This window comes from Anser brachyrhynchus (genome assembly GCF_964034855.1).
Source record: "Anser brachyrhynchus genome assembly, chromosome: 5".
NCBI classification, from domain to species: Eukaryota; Metazoa; Chordata; class Aves; order Anseriformes; family Anatidae; genus Anser; species Anser brachyrhynchus.
The window spans coordinates 19,690,590-19,713,853 of NC_137699.1; the positions used below are offsets into that span (position 1 = coordinate 19,690,590).

Below are 23,264 nucleotides of genomic sequence, written 5' to 3' on the forward strand. Positions count from 1 at the left end.
AGAGCAGAACCAAGGGTAGACAAAGCCATAATATAATACAATATGCCAGGATAGATCAAGCTGGTCTGGACTCAGAGCCAGCCCTAAAGCGTACAGCTCAGAGGCACCCCAGGAATACGATAACACAGAGCAACGGCTGCTGCCGCACTGCTGTGAATGCAGTTGAGAAGAAACAAAGGTACTGTGGGTCAAGGGAAGAACAAAAAGGGCTGTATCAGCAATTTGGAAAAGAAAGACAAAAAAACAAAAATAATAATGAAAGTCTTGGAAGTCTATATACAAAAAACTTACATGACCAGGTCATTCTGGTCCTTTGTCCTTGTACATCAACTTTCTGTCTCATCTAAATGACCATTTCAATTGTCTGGCGTCTCCAGAGCAAGTCTCAGCTGAATCGTGTTAAATTACAAACCTCTGCATGAGTTCACACTTGAAGCAGGTTGGGAGGGTTTTTTGGAGGGTGTTAGTTTCCCTATTGAAGACAGATTTAAGATGCGTTACAGTATGACAGTCTAATTACAGACTGCAATTTCAATTTCATTTACTTCTGTTGCGTCTTGTGATGGTTTAACATTTCCTGGAGAAACAATTACAGGACAGTGCTAAGAAATACAATTTACCGTCTCCAATTTTCACGAGCGTGAGAATGCAAGAGCATTCATTCCATCCAACTCCACATTTCCTTTTTGACCTAGCAGTGCTCGCTTCATGCTATTAATAACAGAAAGAAGTGTCTTTACGTATCTTAAATACATACTTTATATTATTCATATAGTAAGTTACACAGATTTGCTATCTCAGCAAAAAGTTGGGATTCAAATTTAAAAATCACCCAGCAGTATTAATAGCTACTATGTTCAAAACAGTAGTGTCTGGAGACAAACTGAGAACGATGGCAATGATCTCATCCGCCTTTTGCTTTTGTCTGTATAGTTCCAAATATTGGCTGCACTAGATTTAATATCTGTCATCGTCCAGAAGAGGGAATAATGTTTGCAGCCATTTCACTCACTGCTTTCAAAAGGCCAGTTTCCCCACAGCTGCAACGGACTGTGTCCTGTGGGTTTATCCACTGGAGACTTCCTCAGTTCTCTGCACTAAGAGTAAGCCTGAATTAGATACAGTAGATATATCTGACAGCAAATCTTATAAGGCTAGGTGCTTAGTTCTTGCCAATACTCATGGCCAAAAAACTTATCAGTATGTCAGCAAACCCACCTGAAGCAATGAAGCTACTCTTTGTCATGAGTAACAGAAGCAGAAACTGGCCCACAGCAGGCAATTTGAAGACGGTATCTAATATACCGTCAACTTTCAGGCAATTTTTTTCTGCTCTATTAAGAGCCTTCCTAGCCTGGTTTCCTAAGGAAAAGAAGATTATGAAATAGAACTGTGTTGGCTGTGCATCCTACAAATAACTAGCGAGTCCATTTGTCACCGTCAGCCTGATTTGACAGATACGTACCCTTTCAAAGTCATTAACTTCCTAAAGGTTTTCAGAAGATAGGCATTTAGGTAGCAAATGCAGCCCTTGGCAATGCCTTCACTGGGAGATAAGGCTCCAGCATGATCCTCAACCCCTATTAGACATCAGAATCCATACAGGAAAGAGACAGTATGAATGGCACCGCTACAGAAAAAGCTTTAATTGCTGCTCATATAAATCAGACATCAGGTAATACAATCATCTCTCTCTCTCACTTGATATCCGTTCTCAATAGTTCTGCCTCACACGGCATTGCCATTTTCTGAAGCCTGTAATTCCCATATCAAATGACTTTCCTATCTTTAAAAGCAATGCTCCTTAAAAATACATCCTCAGAGAGCCTTCACAAAGTCAGAGGCAGAGATAAGATGTCAGTCAGAGACTGAGCAGTTCCTGGAGGAGGTAAATAACAAAGGAGAATCAGAGGCTGGGAGGTAGCTAGAAAAAAATGGCATTCTGTGGTAAACTTCCCACATATTCACTGCCTAGGAGTACAGCCTGCACTGCTCTTTACTTAGTTTTCTGCCTGTCAGAAACCACAGAGCACCACGCGAGCAGCACATGCGCGCCTCGTCCCCGCTCCGCCAGCCCTCGCCCATGGGGGATGGCTGTTAAAATGCCTCCCCGCTCTGCTGCTAATGTTTTTCCACTAACTTAAGACTGCAGCCAAGTACAACTACAAAATGATCGCTGTCCTCAGCCGCTAACAGTCTGTAGCGTTGCCGGCTGCTTCAGCCATCGATCTCCTTCAGGTGGCTGAGGCAGGATGGAGGCTGCCGATGAAGGACAAGGAATCCAATCCAACAGTTCGCTGCTCCTCTCGCCCAGCTCCCTGGCCTTTGGGTGCTCAGCTGCCAGCCCTCCTCGGCAGATGGTTTCCCAACGAGGTGCAGGGACATGGCGGGACACCCCTCTGCCTCCACCCTCTGGCCACACTTGGCCAGGATGGCTCAAGGACCGGCCAGTGCCCCAGGAGCACTTCCAGATCAAGCTGTTCCTTCCTCCTGCTGCTCCGAGCACGTGTCGCCCTGCACGCTGCGCCGGTACTGCAGCCCTCCAGTACTGCCAGCACAGACACAGCTCTTCCGTGAGATACCTGCGGCCACTTGAAGTCCAAGGAAGGAAAACTGCCAGTAACAAGGGACTTCTCATTTTCATTACTCCTTCTTTCCAATAAAGCCTACCTGCTGGAACGGGAGAAAGTCTTCACACGCCATTTTGAACACTTGGACTTCTGTACAGAGCATACGACACTAGTGTTCATTAACGATGGAAAGGAGATGCGCATAGAAATGAGGAATGAAAAGTTTATTAAGATCAAACTTCTGTGCATCCTTTCTTTTTGTTGCTGTCTCCTCTCTGTAGGCCGATCTTCTACAACAGCATTTTGCAAATTCTGTGCTTCACTGAATTTCTCTGTTGGCTAGAGCATTATCTGAAGGGTCAGTATAGGTACTCACTTCTTGGCGGGGCAAGTTGCTACCAATTTAGCTAGTCTTCTCTAGCACAGGATCTCCAAGGAAAGCAAGAGCCACTGGAAACACGGGTGTAGTTCTGTGCATCGCGGTTTTTGAGTCTTGGCGATTTGGGAGTTACAAGTCAAAGAAAGTAGGAATGCTGGCATAAACCAGGAGGGATTAAGGAGATAACATTTTTCTTTCTACGGCACTCTCACAGCCCTTAGGATATATCCTACCCATTTTCACCAGGAAATAAAAAAAAAAAAGAGAGAGAAGAGAAGGCAAGCAGAGCATTGGAAAAAGAATATAGTTCATTTTGCTGACTGTCATAAAGAATCTCTGGATATTTGGAAGACTGAATGTGGAAAACAAATGTTCTTCCCTGGGTATTTCACAGTGAAATACAAATATTTCATCAGGAAATAAAAATATTCTGCTTTGCGATCATCTGAGGCGATCTTTAGTCTCAAGGGTTTCAGCAACTCAACAAAAGAAAATCGAAGTCCACAGAAATGAATGAAGTCAGGCAAGTATTGTGTATCAGCTGACAAAAGTTATTCCAGAGCTTACAAACCAATGCAGTGATGCAAGGGCGGCAGCTCCGCAGCTGGCAGCCCTCCAGGAAACAGCCTCTGAATGGCAATTCCCATCAGAGCGGCAGCGCTGCTGTCTAATAATGTTTTGTCCACGTTCCAGCACCTTAATACCCCAGGGTAGGCGCAAATGCACCGTGAGTAATTTCTGCAGGACTCTTTATGGAGAAAAGAGCAATTCTAGGACTCTCAGATCCTCGCTCCATGTTAATAGCTGCTGGGCTGCTGTACCAACGGATGGATTCGGCACCAACACTGACAAGGCACCTCGGCCTCTGACACTCGTGAAAGAGCTCTGTGTTCCCTTCAACACTCCGAAAGGGGAGGAGAAATTTGCTCTATTTTCACGGTAATATGACAGCTTGTAAAAATTTTACAGCGGGAGTGCAGCACCTAATCCAATAAAGCTTGCCAGGAACATTTAAAATCAAGGTCTCTGAGATTTTGCTTCCTATAGATTCCCCAGACTTACAAGGAAGGGTCTTTTCCTCGGAAACGCAGCACCAACCCCACGGGAGTTGCATAGGGCTGAGGACTATTTTGCTGCCCCGCTGTGGGAAAGATAGCTGGAAGTGCTGGGGAATAGGCTGGAGAGGTGCACAAAAAGGACTGGAGTTAATGAATAGGAACAGGAGGAAGAAAACAGAAGTATGCTTTGTGAAAAGGGAAATCAAAGCATTTTCTCAAAACGGAATAAAAAGCAGGAATGATCTATAATAGGCATTTAATTCATTTAATGTAACGACTGTACTTTATACACGGAAATAACTCTGCAATTTCTATTTTGAGGTCAAACCATGGGAAAAAAAAATTCTCTTCCTACTTTGTATTGTCTGTCAATAACCAACTACCTAGAGAAGGGTGGAGGAAGCAGAATAAAACAGCAAAACTTCAGCAAGCGTGCAAGCAAAGAAAAATCCTGCCTTCTGGCAGAGATGCTTCTCCTTTAATTTCACAGAAAGTAAAAGATGACAGATAACAGACACCAACTTGAAAAACAAAACAACAGCCTCAACAACCTGTAATCATTCCAAGATTTTTCATCATTAAAAACAGATTATTTCTTCTCTTACGAAAGATAGGTCAGCCTAAACCAGTACTTTTAAAAATAATCCCTTTTGAGTTACTTTCTCCAGTGTAAGAAGGTGAAAAGCTGCATCTATTACAACTACACGCTGTGCAAACCTCATTTGGACATGATCATCATCAATCACTCCTGCTGTGCAGGTAGCATGCGAAAGGGAAACAAAACAGAAATCGTGCTGCAGTATTTGACACCACCCACTCCCCTGCTCGTACGCCTTGGTTCACCAACAAGCAAGTTCACATATGGTTATTCTCTCTTTTTGGGACCTGTCTTTCCTCTCCCTCCAGGCATTTGAGAATAGCTTTGGTGATTTCAAGGGAAAGCCAAAAACCTCTCCTTCTCTCTTAAAAGATTACGGCTCCCTTACTGAAAAGGGAGCCAAAGATAAACTATTGTGTGTGATCTTCCCATTATAAGTAGCACGCTTGCTTGCAGCACTACCTGCCTGCATCGCGTGCATATGCTTCAGTGGAAGATGAGTATTGTAAAAGGAATCAGAATGCAGCGCCATGCGTAGTCCTGAGAAGAACAATTCATGCCAGCATCCGATTGCATTTCTCTAACACACACTTGAACTAGCTGACTGTGCTGTAATTTTGAGCAGGGACAGGCGGTAGAGGCACAAGGCTTAAAAGGGCAAGAAAACTCATGCTTTTTGCCTTTTTCGGAAGGCTCTGGAGTAAGCTAGGATATATAGATGATATTTAGAAACCCAGAAGCAACCAGCATCCAATCTGAAAGACAGACGGCAGTCTGATCAACACTCCTCCTACCAGCCTACCTAGGGTGTAAAGCGAGCACCCTCCTTGTATCGCATGGCTCAGGGTAGCAGCGTGCCAGTTCAGGGGGCTGGCAGTAGTTTATCACACCCTCGCTCCTTGCTATGACTCAGGCCAGCAAAAGTTGCCTGCACTTTGTGTTTTCTGATGCACCAGCACTGCAGCACGCCTGGTTTTAAACAGCTGTACAGCAGCGCACACTAGAGAACAGCTTTTTACATCTCACTCTCAGCCCTCTGCTTACCTCTGACAACTTGTGAGAGCACCGGGCATCAGTAACCAGGACACGAGAACATACATTTGCAGACAGACACCCCCCTCCCGAAGGGCCAGGACAAGAGCGGTGTCACTTCCCGACACCCCTATTTCCCTCAGCATGTAAATAAAGCACTCTGGACGTTCAAAGGCACCTCCTGAGGACCTCTCAGCAGATCCTCAAACCTCAATGGGTGACTTTGGACTACAGTTCACTTACTCCCCTCTTCGAGCAATTGCACTACCCCCTTTTTTACACGACAAATGGCATTTGTAGCCTGCACCCCTTGCTGAGCTCCTTCTGCAGCCTATGCTCAGTTTCACAGCAGAGAAATACCCGACCACCCTGCTGTCAATAGCCACCTCGTTTATCAGAACAGTGACGTACTGAGGCACACCCACATGTCCCATCGTGGTGTCCTGCTGACACACACGTGCCTTGTAGTGATTTGGTAAGCCCCTACCCCAGAGCTGCAGCCCCAAGAGAAGCGAGGCAGACTCTGGGTGTCCCTCCAGCCCTCTGCGCCAGGTCTCCAGGAGGGAATGGCAACATCAGGACCCATCACCAACTGGAGGTTCCCAATACAGGCACTGATGCTGAGACGCACCGAGTGTGCCATCCTTGATACAGCAGTGGACGTGAGCACGTGCTCAACTTTAAAATCACGAGCAGTCTCAGTGACTTCTCTGAGACCATGCATAACTTTTGAGGCAAGCAAATGCGAAAATGAGAGATCAAAGCAACAAAATGAATGTATGGCCCTCGCTGTAACAAAGCGATTAAGGCATTTGTGCAATCGACCTCTATAAATGCACTGTCTTGCCTTGTAGCATGGTTTTGAAACAAAGATGAAGAGCAAGAAATGAGAAGGTGAAGAAAACACCCTTGGCAAGTTGTCCACACAAATTAACAAGGCCAAAGAAAGGGCAGCCTAGGCACCATCTTGCTCAGCTTCCAAGCTTAAACTTCTAAGTTTAAAAGCAGCAACAAGTTCTCTTTCCACCTTAGTAAGCAGACACAAACACAACCGTCCCGCAGTTTTGAACGCGTACTCACCCAGAAGAGAAGGTTGAAGACAAACATTAGGTACTTGATACACTGCAGGCAGTTGTGAGCCATGCTGCACCTCTTCAGTTCTAGGAGAAAAATAAATGAGAGATCCAGGTAAAAGACAACGTACTTGTTTCCCTTGGGGGACGTGTACTTAGCCTTGGTGGCCTTAGGGCCCGGGTTGGTGTGGAATCCAAAAAAAGAGTTGCTGGCTGCCCCAAACTGGCCGCCATACATGCTGCTGTAGCGACGGAAGGCGCCATTTGGGAAACTGTAATCCTTGCTGTCCAGGGAAGGGCTCCTGTGGTACGTCGACTCATCGGTGCTGGACCTGCGCATGGTGGCTTTGGCTGGTCCCGGCGCGACTGCTGCTCTGACGACCGGCGGCGGCGCGGGTGGAAGGTTTGTGCTTTCCTTTCCTCCTCCTTGCTACGAATCCCCTATTGCTTTGCACCAGCTGTTCTTTTGTCTGCCATCCTGTCAAGGAGTTAGGCAGGCTGTACCGCAGCAAAGTTGGGCGAACTGGAGCCGGCGCAGCCACGAGTTGGGGAGAGAGACTTGTGCGCGAGTAACCATTCCCTCCGGTGTCGCGGCTGTCCCCCCGGACCCCCTCCCGCTACCGGAGAAGAACCCCAAGACAGAGAAATACTGTACCCAAAGCCCCGATTTTTAAAAAAAAGCAAGCGGGGTCTCGCCGGGATGGCGGGCGCCAGGCGAAAGCCCGGCTCCTCATGCCGCGCAGCACACCAGCGGGGGGGGGCCGCCGCCCGGCGCCTCGGGCGAGGGCAGGCACTGAGCGGGGACCCCCGGCCGGCGCCCCCCGGCTCCCCTCGGTTCCCCCCCGGCTCCCCCCGGCCCCTCGGAGCCGAGAGAGCCGCAGCCGAGCGCCGCCCCTCGCCTCACGGCCCGGCCCCCGCTCCGCCTCCGCCCGCTGCCCCCGCCCCGAGCCCCGCGGGGAGGCTCCGGGCCCGGACTGGCAGAGGCCCCAGAACCCGGGCCGAGCCCCATGCACTCGGGCCGAGCCCCCCAGCCCTAGTCCGAGCCCCCCGACCCCGGGCCGAGCCCCGCTGGGGCTGCCCCTGCCCGCCCCCGGAGCTCGGCGGCCCCCGCCGGGCCCGAAAGCAGGAGTCTGGGCACGGCCCGAGGCAGGTGCAGGCAGCGGGTTAATTAAGAAATTAAGGGAAATGAAAGGAGCTGGGGCTGCACACAGTCTGGGTACTTCACCCCTGCACGCCGCCCTCTAGTTGCGTTAATGTATGAACCGGGTCTAATTATTTCCCTTCGTTTCCTTCACTGACTCTACTAAAGTGGGAGGTTTGTAGGGGAAGAACGAAGCACAAGACACAAGGCTCGGCCCTCCTGTCCCGTCTGCCCCAGAAACTTCACCTGGCAACTTTTCTGCCCCTCGCTTCCCTGCCTCTCCCAGCAGAGATGCTCCACGGCCGCCACGGAGCAACTTCTGCCTCTCCCCCTCCTGTCCCTGCGAGGTCCCGGCCCTGTCCCCACCCAGGAGTCCGCCTGGCCCCAGGAGCTGGGGCTCGTCCCCGAGCTTCCAGTGCGCTGTTTGTTGTTCTGGCAGCAAACAGCTCTGCCTCCAGGCTCCCCCTCCGTCTGTAAACGCATACGCACAAAGCCCCATGCTAAATGGTATAAAAGAAAACTGGGTCCGGCCTATAGAAATTGTGTTCAAACTGTGGCAGAGCCGGTCACTGCTACCTAACACAGGTGCCAACGGTACCGCAAGCACAGCACGGAGGCCAGTTCGGCACGTTCACACCGAACTGGGCGTCTGGAGGCACAACAGCAGCTCGCTGGGGCTGCTGTCTGGACTAGCAAAGAAGCGGAAGCCACCCCCTTGCACCTCATGGCAAGAACTCAGCAGTCCCCAGGAGAACTCGGTCCTTGCTATGGGTGGAATCGTTTGTAAAGCCAAGGCCTGCGGTAAGGCAATGAGTTTCTAAATGCTGCTTCTAAATAGCAAACAATAAACATCAACACAATGCGAGTCTCTTTCAGACCAACGCAGAAAAACACGAGGAAGGTGTGCAAAACTGACCTCTCCAGTCATCGGCGTTCTTCTTTCTGACTCTAATACCAACAGCTGATTAGAAACAGAGTCATTTGGGACCCTGCCATCAGACGCCTCTGGGATCACTCTTCTTTTAAACCCTGCATGGGCACGGGGAAGAGCACGGAAAAGAGAAGGGCTGATGCGCTCGGCTTTTGCCCATCCCTGCAGGAGAGCGGGCGGAAGGGGCAGGGACGCACTGGGACCCGTATCAGCCTTTAAAGCCCTTACAGGAGGGATGCTGCAGTCTCCTGATGCTACAGGCCAGCAGCGATAAAGCAACATTTACAAGAACAAGAAAAACAAAGCTCAGAGGAATCGTGTCACTGAGCCATTACATCCCCAAAGGTGACTGGAGGGGTAGGTGGACAGAGCTTACACGTAACCTTTTGGATAACGACTGAGCCTAAAACCACAGCCTGGGCCTCGTGACTTCTATTCACCTCTGCTTTCCGTCCCCTTTTCCTCTCCCCAGTTGCATCTGTACCTTCCCGTCCTAGGGCCAGTCCGTATCGATTCCTCGACACAAGAAAGCAAGCGCTGGGCCGGCTCACCAGCAGAGGCCCAGTGTGCTGTGATTCTGGTGGCACGCTGCCACCCATGTGGTAACAGCTCTGCTCTGAGCGGAGGGCTGGTGCCTCCCCAGAGGCTCCAGGTGAAACCCCAGTGCTGGGAGAGGAGAGGCAGCACCCCGACAGTGTCAGACAAGCTCCGGGCAATACGTAGGAACTGTAAAGGAGAATTCTACTTGAGCTTTCCTCTCTTGATCTCGCAGCTGAAACCACTGCTGCCTTCCTTGCTCCTTTGTCCTGCTGCTCGCCTTTGGCTTCTCTTTTGGTGCACCATGTTTTTTCCAAACCCAGCTGCTTCTTTCCCTGTTACACCTCCAAAGCTTCCCTTCCTCCTTCCCAGGTTGCATAATGCCTCTGGACCCAAAACCAACAGGTATTTTCATACCACTTTGGATCAGGCTTTTGCTTTAGCCATTGAACATCACTTTCTATTTCTTCTCCATGATCTCACTTTCACGATTACACATGCAACACCATCCATCCCCTTCAGGTCACACGATATGCAGCCACTAAGTCACCTCCTCATTAATTTAGTCTTCATTAGTCCTTTAATGGTTGCACTGGCTTTCCCTCTACCAATGCTTCTTGTCACTGCCTTCAAAACTCTCTGCACCTCCTCCATCCTCCCGATGAAACAGCCCACTTTGCATTAGCCTCAGAAGCCTGTCCATGAGCATCTCAAAAACTCTAAGAAGTGATCCATGAAATAAATACAAATAAATAAATAAATCCTGCTAGAAATTATTACTAAAACATCCTATATAGGTACAGGGTAGGTATCTGGCAGTTCCTCCCATTCTGCCACAGAGGTACAAAGGCATGTTTATGAGAGGTTATACTCCTTCCTAGCAGTTTCATTGAACAAAATAGCTAACTTCGTACTTCCTTGTACATACAGAGATCACCATGTAAAAACATTAATAGAAACCACTGCCCACCCCTTCTTCAGCAACACATCTAGTGAGCAAACCCTTCTCATTTTATGTTTTTTCCTTCTCTGGGTCCCTCCCCAGGGCACTCTTAACACCTCTGCAGCCATGGTTTGGTCACGTTTGATTCAGCAATAAAGACTTTGTAAAAAGCCATACCTCTTCCAAAGCCTAACAGAAACACTGCCTCTTCTGACTTGAGGGTGAATCCAAGGTCTGGGCCAGGCTGGCTGTTTCAGCTAGCAGAAAAACCCCTCGTGACGGGGTCTTTGACTTGTTTTCCTATATTCATTCTGCACAAATCCCAAAGACCAAAAGCACAAGGCGAAAGGCAAATGAGAACACGATTTTTGAGCTAGGTGACCCCCACCGCCGTGGCTCTGCAGCCTGTGCTCAGCAGACTCTGCCCAGCCCTGGCTGGAGGTGACCGGGGGTCCTAGGGGCACGCTCCGAGCCAGCAGCGTGTGGTTGCCTCTCTGGAACAAGACTCCGTCTGCAGGCCGCAAAATGGAGAAATGTGGCGAGAGCGTTGCTGCACGTCAGCCCGCCTTCTGACAGCCCACCCAGCGCACAGCAGCAGCCGCTACGGGGCTTCCTCCCTAAATCCTGCTCTACCCTAAAAATCCTTGAGGAGAGGCTGGGAGAGCGGGGCCTGCTCAGCCTGGGGAGGAGGCGGCTCAGGGGGGTCTCATCGGTGCCTGTCAGTACCTGAGGGGACAGAACCGGGCTCCTGTCAGTGGTGCCCAGTGCCAGGACCAGAGGCAGCGGGCCCAAAGTGGGACACGAGAGGTTCCCTTGGAACCCCAGGCAGCACAGCTGTGCTGTGCGGGTGCTGGAGCCTGGCACAGGCTGCCCAGAGGCTGGGGGGGCTCCTCCTTGGAGAGCTCCAGAAGCCACCTGGATGTGGGCCTGGGCAGCCTGCTCTGGGTGGCCCTGCTGGAGCAGGGGGGGCCAGGTGGGCCCAGAGCTCCCTTCCCACCTCAGCCATCCCGTGGCTGTGTGCAGGAGAAAGCCGGATGTTCTAGAGATTTCCTTAGCTAACACAACCTAAAGATCTTTTGACATTCACAGCTGTACCTGCAACTCCTTTAAAGATTCATTGATGCCTCCAACAAAACTTTGAAAAATATTCTAGTCAGAAGCAATTTCACTTATAGAGCAGACTTCAGGGTTCTTTTTCATTTTCTCTTTTTTTTTTTCCTTTTCTTTATAAATAAGGAAATTTGCATTGAAAAAAAAAAAAGGATCTTCTCTTCAGTACTTAATAGCTCATCTCCTTCTGCTCACATGCCACCTGAAGTCATGATCTTTGGTTTATGGCATAATTAGTTGCTATGGAAATAACATAATCAGACACTGAAAGAAAATATTTTGGGTATGATTTACAATACTCTTTATTTAAACCTGTGCAAAAGTTACTTTTGCAGAACCCTGACTGCTTTTTACATGCTCTCATCTGCATAACGGTTTCCATCACCTCTGCTGTGCATTCAGACGCACTGGTATTGCTGCATGCACTACGCACACTGAGAGCATTTCTTGGCCCGCACGTGAGCAGCTGCACATTCATACAGCAAGGGCAGCGGACAGGCATGCAGAAAAGCTGGTATCAAGTCAAACCAAACAAAAAAAAACTCACTTTAAAATCTGACTTGGGATTGGGTCCCAAAACCCTGTGTACCACAGAGCCCCTTTGCCATTTGTGCTTTCTGCACTTTTGCCATCCTATTCTTTGCTAATGATTTTCTTTCCCCCAACAGTAGAAGTTTTAAGTAAGGAGATTCCCTGTAACCCCAGCAAACTCTGCTTACTCCCAAGTCCTGGACAAAGAGGATCATTGCTTCAGATGAAAGACAAGCAGTGCCGGTCACCGAACTCTTGAGAAGCAGAAGTTCTGCAGAAGTCTTCCTCTGCCAGTATCTTCAGCAATAAAGGATGAAGGAACAGAAATAAAGAACATGCCTGACACCCTGTTCAAGATGAGTTGTGGCCCAAAGAAAACCTTTGTCAGGACCTATCTTTTGCGGTGTCAGCAGGTCTTAGGAGCACAAATGCAATTTATGTACTAGTTTTCCTAAAATCAGGTTACATTCTCTAACCTGAGAAATCAGCTGACGTTCAAAGAAATGCCACTTCAAACACACGTATGGTACTCAGGATCTTTCTGTCAAGTATAAAGCAATCAATCAGACACAGAAATCTTTAAACTACACACAGCGCTGATGGCTTGTGAAAGTAGGTATTTTAAAGCAGAAGCAAACAAAACAAAACAATGACTTAGAAAAACTGAAAGATTCATTAATGCTCCCTACCGAGTGTCTGCTTTTCAACATCTTCATGGATTTTCCCCTGAAAACTAAAAATGGATTCTGTTCTTGTCTTGCACCCTTAAAAACAGGGCTAGGGCTCTGCGAGCATTAAGATAAGTTGCTGTAAATTTCAGCTGCCTTTCCAGAGCAAGGAAGGCCTAGCAACATTCGTTGACCTCCCAGAGCTCCAAGTGCTCAGCACTTTTGAGAATCAGGTCACGGAGAGCCCATTTCTGCAAGGTACTCGACCACCGACTTAAGTACATAAATATCTCAATGCAACAAAAGTAGCAAGCACACAAATATTTTTATGAGCGGGACTGCACACAAGCATGAGGAACGCAGTGTTTCAAAGGCTGCAGGTGGAGCAGGACTCTGCATACAGCTGCTGTCACAGCAGCAATCACACCGTGAGCACACAGCTCTGAGGCTGATGTTCTCAAACCTACTGGTGGAGCTGGCTGGGAGATGCCTTCAGCCACGCCAAGCAAAGTTGGTTCAGATGGTCTGAAATAGGGTAGGGAGCTCTCCTACCAGCAGCTCAGTCAACAGATGCGAGCGAGCACGCTGAGACTCAAAGGCAGGCTGGGGAAGTCATCTCTGCTGCTGGCATTGCTGGGTCTTGCTGGCATCTCTCTCTTCACAGCCAGAAGACCTCAGTTTGCTCCTAGCTCCCTTAGGCTCCTTCCAAAATCCTACCTTAACGATAAATAAACTTCTGTTTCCAAAAAGGACCAAAAATAAAATCCCTGAGGAAGCAACAGATTTCCTTTTCATCTTGAAGAAAAACACTAACTTCTTGGAATAAGCAAAAGGACGTTATTTTTTATGACACGGAAGTTCTGTCACACCAACTCAGGAGGCATTTCTTACAGTGCAAGCTGTGCTGGGGAGAGTTTAAAATTAAAACTGAAATATTAAAGAGCCTCCAGCAAATTAAAAGAATATTTGAAAGAAAAGAATAAACAAGAACGCTAGGTGATGATTAAATGTTAATGTTAAAATGGAACGGACCTGTGCAAAGAAAATGCAACCGGCCATATTTATATATTATGTTATCAGCTATTATCCCTTTTCCTTGATGTTGTAAAGAATCACAGGGCTTTTATCATCCCACCTACTAACAGTAAACAGCAGTGGATCTCTTATCGGTGACATCTCTGTACCCATTCAAGCAAAAAGAGAAGAGCTTCTGCTGCCAAAAAAAAGAAAAAATTACGGGCAGGAGCACAAGCTTTGGCTTTCTCCTTTGCCATTCTCAGCTTTCACAGCACTCCTGACATCAGACATAACTTCGGACATACATTCAAATATATTTTTCAAACAGATAACACATACAGGTGAACAATTTAAAACAAAAGCTGAGGATTTACTCCTAAATGATAGATTAGTGAGCATAACGGTGGTAATACATTGACTAAAAATGCTCTTTTAGAAGAGAAAGTATCATCTGCACTGGAATGCATATATCTGTATTTATGCGTTCACATCACCTTTAGTTTCAGGCAGCAGAGGTGTGATACCTTTTTTGCAAAACCTACCTAAATTCAGTTACTGAAGGTAATACAGAGACCCTAATCCAGCAAATTCGAGTTGTCTAAACTAATGCTAAACTCATCCCTATTGATTAAGGCACTCGGTGGTACTTAACTTTAATCATGGTGCTTTGTTTGGACAGAACTAAGGACATCTCTTACAGCTTTAATGATACGGAGTGAAGGATATTAAATGGTTGAATTTAGGGGCTCTCACTGAAAAGGTACCTGCAAGGTATCTGTTTAGACTTCAAAGTCATTGCCCGTTCCGCACACTGGCTATGACTCTGGATTTACTCAAAACCAAGTTCATGCCTAAATTGCACCCAAGTTTTTGTGCTCAGCATTTCCTACTGGTTTGCAGTAGGCTTTCAGATATTCCTGCCCTCTAGGGAAAGCTTGGCACAGGACCTCTGCAAAATTTAATCCTGCTAAACCTAAGCCCTAGCATACGTTAAACTGCTAAAACGCAAGGTCGACCTCTGCTGCGGTCTGACCTCTAAGCCGTTTGTTTACTGCATTACGCTTATGGGGATTTTTATGAAGGCCGATTTCTATTTTACAAAATGATTTCTGCATCAGATCGCTGAGAAGCCAGCTGAAAAGCAATTAGGAGCATTCCCACGAAAACGGTATTTGTTCCCTGATGACTTTCAGAAAAGGCAGGGAACACAGAAAAGAAGACCCACACTTCTCAGTGTCTGCATTCTGCCCTCTGCCTTCAGACGGCATTTCTCACTTGATAGGGAAAAAGGACCTCCTTCGAAACTCTCTTATTTTACACTTATTTCCAGGTATCTGAATACCATATTAAGTTTCTCAATAGTTCTGGTATTAGGAATGATGATGGTCTAAAATAGTGCATAATTATGAGCCTATTAAACTTTAATTAAGCTGTTTTATAGCCTTTTACAAGTGTCACCCAAACCTATACTGAAGGATAAACTGTATTTTAATCTCTATTTGTTACATTTACCCTGTGGAAAGAGATTCATTATAGTAAAAGCTAATTATTTCTCAGACTACTACCAAACACTACACAGATATTCCAAAGCCCAGACGGCACCTCTCCCGTTGCCCCCATCCCAAGAAGCAAGATGCTGAATGTTTTGGCCATGGCAGCAAGCAAAACCACCCAGGAGACAGCTGCACCTCCGCCTGCCTCAAACAGCACACGGCACAGGGAGCCTGATCCTGATATTGCTGTTAGTTACATTTTCTTACCCACGTTCCATTTTCTTAGGCAAGGCAGAGGCAGAAGGGTTGAATCCACTGCTGCGGGGCAGGGTTTCCTTCCCGAGCTGTGTAAGATGCTGTGGGTATGACAGGACAGATGTAACAGGGCATTGAACCTCCAGGTCCAAGAGGGGAGAAGCGTGCCAGCTCCAGGGATCAGACAGCACCTTTCTTGTTTCACAAAGCTACCACGGGAAGAGTTGCAACACAAACATAGCCCTTTTAGACAGAAAACCCAACCCAAACCATCACCTTTTCTATAAGGAACCGCTGCGACAACAGCTATTAGTCCTCGCCTGTCCCGTGCCGCTACCTCCGATAGCAGACTTGAGGAGAAAGGGAACCAAGCCAGAGTTGGCTTCGGCGAGACAGAGGCACAAACGGGATTTTCCCGCACGGAGTAAGTTACAGATCCTGCAAACTCGTGTCTGGTGCAGCTGGAAGCTGACAGCTTCAGATGAGAGGAATTTATCATTATTATTTTAGTAGGAGAGCAGCTCGCTGATTGCAGCTTGACAACTTGAGTTAATTACTTGATGAAGGGTCTGCCGCACACTGCCTGGCTCCACATCTGTGGACGACAGCACAATCAGCAGAATGAAATCCGTACTTAAAAGGTCTTTGGTCTTTTTAACCCTAAGCTACAAATCACAACATCCACATAACAAAACCTGCAGATCAGAGGAATTACACAAGAGGTTCCCCTTTCCCCAGCCCTCAGGACACTCTGGTCTCCACTGCTCACTGAAGCTCATAAACAGCCAGACCTGACTTCAAAAGCAGCCTCTTTTCCTCCTGGAGGCCCAGCGGTTCTCAATAATAAGATAACTGGTTTGAGCTCAACCTGGCAATGTTCCCTTACGGCTGCTTTCCCCAGCAGGGAAACACCAACTCGCAGGTTCTCCTCTGCTCCTGCCAACCACCAGGTGGGATTTAGCCACCTCCTCAAAGAGATTATGTCAAGAGTGCCTGGCCCTACCTGTGAGAGCAGTGCGCAGAGCCCATGTGCTATTTTACATCCGAGTTAGCAAAAAGTTAAGGCTCTTTACTAAGCAGCCAGATAGAATAATACGTACTGCCATAAGGTCCCAAACTCCTGAGAAGTGCAAATGACAGGGCAGGCTTCTGGGAAGGGAGTGGGAACAAGAACAGGATGGCACTGGTAGAGCTGCAGCCTCGTACAAGCGGCAGTGACTGCAGAAATCGAGCAGGCACTCTGCCAGACTCCACCTGTAATTACACGGTGTCGCTGTAAATCTCTCTGTGGCCCTGCTTCTTAGTGTAGAGGGGAAAAAAAGCCTGTTCTTTTTGTTCCGCCTTCCATATCCACATTCTGCACTTTTCAGGGCACACAGCCTTCCTCCATCTCTCTTTTCACTTACCACCTAGGAAAATGAACTGCAGTTGTAGGTGCTCCTTTAAAACAAATTAAAGCTGAAAAAAGGAAACTCCAAGAGTCACCAAGGGGACATGTCTGAAACATGGTCAATCAGGAGGTGCTGGAGAGCAATCAAGAGAAAGGAGGCCATTCCTTTAGATGAAGATGACAAAATTTGAAGACAAGCTCTTGTCATCAGAAGCGATGAGCAGAGTGTAAAAGCAGTCATCTCACCTCAGACTCCTGAATCCTGGAAGGGGCTGCAGAGGCAGGCAGACAACTGTGGACTGACACAGGAGCCAGTATTTAGTGAGAGATGTGCATGGCAAACAGAAGAGGCTGGGTTCAGAAGCTACATGGCTTTGCTAGTTTAATCCTGGTGCGTTTTCATCTCCATCCATCCCCGCACAGACCCTGGTACTGGCGTGTGTCTGCGCTCCTCCAGCACAAACGTTTCAGACCTGGACCCCTGCTTCTGCACACTTCTCCAAGTACCATAAAAGTACATGCAGGGTTTTAGAACTATTTCCTCCTGGTTTAAGAGCAGCTCAAATGAATCACCTTCCGCAGCTTTGCCATGATTTTTAAGCTTGTTTTTGACTGTTCTGAGCTCTGACAGCAGAGAGACTCCAGCGAGAGCCACTCTGAATTCTGCCTTCACTAGGATGTTACTGAAAGTCCTGGGATGAACCAGGACGGCACAGGTGCTGCGCGCAGTTTAAAAGCAAAACACTCTGCAGCAGTAATGTTTGATTATTTAGGGGACCTCAAAGATGATTTTTTATTACACTCTAAACAAAAAAACACTTTCCATGTTGACAGTAACTCCCATAACACAGCTTTCAAAACAAAACAACCCCAAAATCCAATAGACTGCACCCAGGATGGCAATCCCTCAAAATTAGAAGCAGCTTGTTGGCATTTTTCCCAGGGAAAAAAAAAAAAAAAGTGCACACAGACCTTTTATACTTTTCACAAGATCAGCGAACCTCTGGGGTTTATCCACTCAGCCAGAGGCTGGCACAGGCTGGGCATTGCAGTGCACAAACACCACTGCACAAGCAGTTTGTTTCCCTGGATGACTACGCTCACACAATGAGATCAGCGAGCAGCATGGATGTCTCTAACTTGTGATCAGCCTTATCCCTCCCACCCAAGACAGAGCCCTTAACTTGAGCGCTGCCTGTGTCATCTCCGTGCTTCCGGGACAGAGTTATTAGGATATAATAAGCAAGCTCCTCAAACTAGATTGATGAAACTAAAGGAATCAATCTCCTTGGTCGTTCCCCAGCCAGTTGTGAATAAATCCCTGTAACAGCAGCAACGTGAGCCAGTAATTTATTGTAGGACCAGGTTACAGAAGGTCCTAATCTCAAACTCTCCACTGAACCTACAATGATGATGGTTGCAGCTGCGTTTGAACCAGTAAGATCTGTGCGTCGATTCTGCAGTAGCAGGGCAGAAAAGATGCTGTGCCACACATACCCTTACGCACTCTTTCAAGAGGTATCTGAATGCTGTCCAAAAATTAATTACATGGCATGACGAGCTCTGACAGCTAGCTAACTAGACTGCTTGATGGCTGGGATTTTAAATAGGAATACTTCAAGGGGGAAACTCTGGAACAGGCAGCGCTGTCATAACAGTCTGAGCTGTCACAGAAGCATACCACCGAGACAGCGCGGCGGGCTCCGAGACCACAGCTGCAAGGGGAACTAAAGGTCCTGGGGGAAAAGGACCTGTTTCACTACATCTGCATCCCACAGCCATGCTCAGGACATCCCTCCTCCCAGAGGGCTGGGATGGAGGAGGATGTCAGTCATCTCCCGACTCCATTCGCCCCGGTGAGGCAGAGAGGGAAGCCAGTGCCAGCACCGGCTCTTGGAAATCAGTGTTTCACTCTCAGCCCACACCTCCTTTCGGAAAGAAAACAACGAAGGCTTCCACTCCTGCAGTTATCCTCCTTCTAGGCAAAGGGAAGGGACAAAGAAGCACAGATTACAGGATAGAAAATACCCAGAGAGTGACTTGACAGCGAGTAAATCTGCATGTTGTAGGGATCATGGCAACAGCTTCTGGCATCGCAGGAGAAGAAACAAAATTCATTAGACAACAAATAAACTATGACCTTGTGTTTACAAGGCAGACTTTTAATGTACCCAATTACTTCAAATGTAATGATGACTAGAAGTCTCATGTTACCATTCGCACATCACCTCTGAGAGGCCTGGGTTTTATCAGTGTAGGGTTCTTTAAGAAAAAGGGTCGGGGAATGCATTAAATAGGGAAGATTGGTTTCAGTGGAAGCTGGGTGCCGGCTTCCCTGCTATCCACGTGAAAATCGCCCGTCTCTTCACAAGTCTAGACAAACACATTTCAGCACAAAATTGTTGTTTCAAGCGTTCGCTTTGCAATTTGCTATTCTTATCTGCCTCTATTATCTGCATTAGTTAGCAGTTTCTTCGCTCTGACTGGATGATTCCCTGTGCCTTTAGGTTTCAAGATGCTTCTGCAAATATTCCCAGTACATATGTTTGTGATGAACTTACATATCATATCAATAAGCATGCGTCAGTGCGTGCACTTCCACAGGAAATCACAGTCTGAAGAACTCCACTGACACCTCTGTGAAATGGCTTCTTTCACTTTTTTTTTTTTTTTTTTTTTTTAAGTTTCTTTTAGAACTGTTTATTCTTGGCTTGGACTTTGTTGGGGCTGAGCTGGGACCTGCCAGCCTCTCTTCTTTAGAAATGGGGAGCAAACCTCTACCTAGATAGGTGCATTGAAGCGCTGTTCACTACCACTAGATCTGCTTTTAACACTATATGCTGATGAAACGAAGCCCTCAGAGGCTCATGCTCCTCAGTCACGATTCAGATGTAGAAAGCAAGACTCCCAGCCACTGCCAAACAACTTAACTACGAGGAAACCAAAAGCACTGCATGGGTTTACACCAACCGAGAACCCAGACGACCGTCTATAACTGGAGAGGCTGCAGCTCAGGCGAACACCACTGAAGTATTTCCCCCCGTGTATATGCTGCCTTTCTCCTGCTGCTGTCCTGGAAAATATCCGCAGCAGCGTTCCTGAGCTGTGCCCTGGGAGCTGCTTACATCGCCCCTTTTCCTGGAGCAGGGGCCGTGCTCTCCTCGTTTCGTCAAGCCTGGCGTGCCGAGGCTCGGTGTGTGCCGTGTAACCACGGCGGCACAGGCGAGGCACGCTTCTTTCACGCTGTCACCAGCCTTACCAGACAATCAGCTGCCAGCCGGGGCTCAGCACCCACAGAGGAACCTCTGGGACACGGGGTCAGCCTCCCTCTTGCCCCTGCATCTCAGGGCACAGTTGGCTCCCTTCTCTCTCGAGGCGAGCAGCCAGGAAGGGCCAGGAGTCACTTCACGCTCTTATTTGCCACCTGCCAAGCCACGTACCCAAGGCAGCTGCATTCGAGAAGCCAGGCTTTTAGATTTATTTTTCCTTTCAGACAAAGGGGTAGCAGGACGCTGCTGCCGGCTGCATGTTTTGTCAGAGCCTCCCATTGCTGCTGAATGCTCTCGTTTATTCTGTACCAGGCTGTTCCTCGTGGCCCTGTTTTATGTTTTTCACAGCGTTTTTGGAAGACACATGGTCTGAACGAAGGTTGCCCAGGACAGAGGCACAGTGCAGCTCTGCACAGAAATTTCTGCTCCCCTAAAGCAGGTAAGAGGAGGAGAGGAGACAGCACAGCTCCCCGGGGTGGGGACCCACGCAGCCATGGCAATGAGAAAGCTTCAGCTTCCACTGGGATTTATCAGCTCAGCTAGTGTTTATTCCAAAATTCAAATGTGCTTTTCCTTATCCCTGTGGGGGACGATCAGCACCCACTGAAGTCAGTAGGAGGTCTACCAATGAGTCTGAAGAGCACAGAGGCAAATATTTTTGCAAAACCTTATCATTTGAAGCGTAATTTAAAGCCATCTCCCTGTAGATGCGAAATAGCTAACTAGCAGACATTGGCAGCTACTTTCCTGACAGCTGCCCTTCTGTGCTGAGCCTGCACACTTGGACAAACTCCAGGTGCCTCCTGATGTGCAGAACTAGATGATTAGATCTGGCCTTTTGCTAGGAAAGGAAGATGGCAATCAGTCCATCTTGCAGATAAACCCCAGGAAACACTAAGGCTCTGACCCCAGAACTGAAGGGGTTAGCAGAACGAAGCCAGAAGCCGTGTTTCCATTCCAGCCCTGCCCCACACCTCTGGCGCTGGGTAGGCCAGCAGTCCCTGTGCTCCTGTTTCGCTCTCCAGACCTTCCTCAGACCACCTCTCACCACGTGTCTATCCACTGCTCACAGCTCCCGGAGGTTCCTAGGGATAAGGGCAGCTCTGCCGGGGCTGGATGTGCTCTGTGACAGCAGTAGTGACAGCATCACAGCAACGAGGGGGGACCCAACTCCAACCTGAGCACGAGCACAGGGGAGGTGACGTGGGCCCAGCAACGCATAAAGCATCCTAGGATGCTTTTTAATGACATCGGTGAGTACCACGGAAGAACTTTCCTGAGCAAGAGGTCAACTTTCCTGCTAATTATAACATTATATCACCGACTAGTCTTCACTGAAGTGCTTTCTGCTTTTACTTCAAGAGCTATTACACGTGGCTGGTCACTCCTATGTTATTTGCTCTGTGCTCAATCATTACGCTGGCTGGATGAAAACTCACTTCAACCAGAACAACGTGTATTACAACTGATGTATTGACTTGATTCCTCTGAGACAGGTCTGCAAATGGAAATGGAGGTCTGCCATGTCCCTAGTAATCTTGGCATTGTCCTAAAATAGTTCACTAACAGATAGTGTAAGTCAGGGAACAGAAATTGGGAAATTCAGTACTGACAGGTGATGATAGTGAGAAGGGAGGCACGCTGTCATTACACAGGAAATATTTCAGCTTTGCCTAAAAAAAATAAAAAATCCCATTTTAAATTCCAAAAGGAGCTGCTAGCCATACAGTACAGCCAAGAATTTAATTGGATTTCTGCATTTCCTAAGCACACGGTTTCTCCATGGTGGTAGCCACTGCATTCCCATAACACTGATGCAAAACTACAGCATTGGACCCATTTGTCGAAGATCTGAGTAAATTCTTTCCTCTCCTGTGCCCCTTTCACAGCAGAGGGCTCACCCAAGCCCTGTTCCTCCTTCCCTTTCCCAACAGCCTCCCTCTTAACTTATTCAAGCGTGTACAAGAAGGGAACAAGCTGTTTTTCAGCCCTGTGACAAGTTTCCACAAAGGAAGAGCTCGCTTTCTATAGCTGACAGATATCTAGGCTGAAATGGTGGAAGCAAACACCTTTGAAACCAACCACCCAAATGTTAATAATCAAGTTTAGGGGCTCCGCAAGTTATTTCAGTCAAAGGCAATGAATTCTGTTACAATGTGCGCATGTGGAAGCACAATGCAATGCAGGTCAGGGCTGCAGCACAAACTAACATTCGCTAACAAGCTAGCATTTTCAAAAGGCCTAAGGAAAACTCTGCCACAGGGATGCAACAAAATATAAGGACATGTCAGGTGGATTCTGTTAGCAGATGTTATAGCAAGTAAAGTATATATGAAATATATATCAATAAATGTACCCTTCAGCTCCTCTTTTTTTCCCTCCGCCTTTGCTACTGACACTTGTATTATAAATCAATACATTTTTTGCTCCCAGAAAGATTTTGTTCCATTTATTTTATCAAGACATACTTAATAAATCATATTTGACAGCATAAATCATATCTTATCACAAATGAGATTTAGAGGAGCTATTCTCCAAATGTAGTTGATTAGCATATGCAATAAAGAAGTCACCATATATATTAAAATTCACGCCTGTAATATTTTAACATGCGTGGTAGCAAACGTAAGAACCACAACTAGACCCGCTTGATGCATCTTTACACAGCGTGTGTGTGTATATATATGTATTTCCCTAATTCTCACCAATCTTTTTCCAGGGAGATACAAAACCTCAAAGCCTGAATAGCCTCGCAGTGCCAGAGCCATGCATCTTGCTGTACAGGTACGAAATGCAAGCCAGTTGGTTTCACAAACACACCACACGTTTTGGCACCATACTCAGGCTTTCACTAACAAAGGCAAACTTCTGATTGCGGAGCAAAACAGAGCACGCACAGTTCAGAGATCTGAATCGTACCGCTGCTTTGACACGTTTTACTAAAGGCTTTATGCAAAACGTAGTGGAACTTCCCTGTGTTTGTTTAGATTTTATACCTAAGCTGGATCCTTCTCTTTAGACCCCAATCTGTAATCCTAGAACAGAAAGGGCCAGGCCAGCCTCAAGGTTCCGGCTGTCCTCATTTACTAGAGAAGCTGAGACTGTCTTTTCAATAGCCTGTTGAAATCCTCTTCAAGAAGGATGTGATGCTGATGGATTGGACTCACTTGATCCAAAGCCCAAGGAACAGAAGAGCATCATCATTAAATGCTGTTATGCTTTAATGCCTTTGCGTGTTTCCCCTGTGACCTGCACAGGAGCTCTGAACA

At 47.5% G+C, this 23,264-nt stretch overlaps 1 protein-coding gene across 8 annotated transcripts in view; it reads right to left on the bottom strand.

Moving 5' to 3' along the window:
* The window catches only part of TSPAN4 (tetraspanin 4), a 407,111-nt gene that overhangs the window by 179,764 nt on the left and 204,083 nt on the right, over nt 1–23,264 (bottom strand). For 4 of the 8 annotated variants that reach the window (XM_080593874.1, XM_080593877.1, XM_080593876.1 and 1 more), the window contains one exon: nt 6,718–6,797. The exons of 2 other annotated variants lie outside the window; for them this stretch is intronic. In XM_080593874.1, coding sequence (XP_080450000.1) covers nt 6,718–6,780 — 63 coding nt within the window. In that variant the 5' untranslated portion in view covers nt 6,781–6,797. Of the gene's footprint in view, nt 1–6,717; nt 7,325–7,365; nt 7,519–23,264 lie in introns of those variants that run through there. 2 more of the 8 variants (XM_080593873.1, XM_080593871.1) reach the window with 2 other exon arrangements.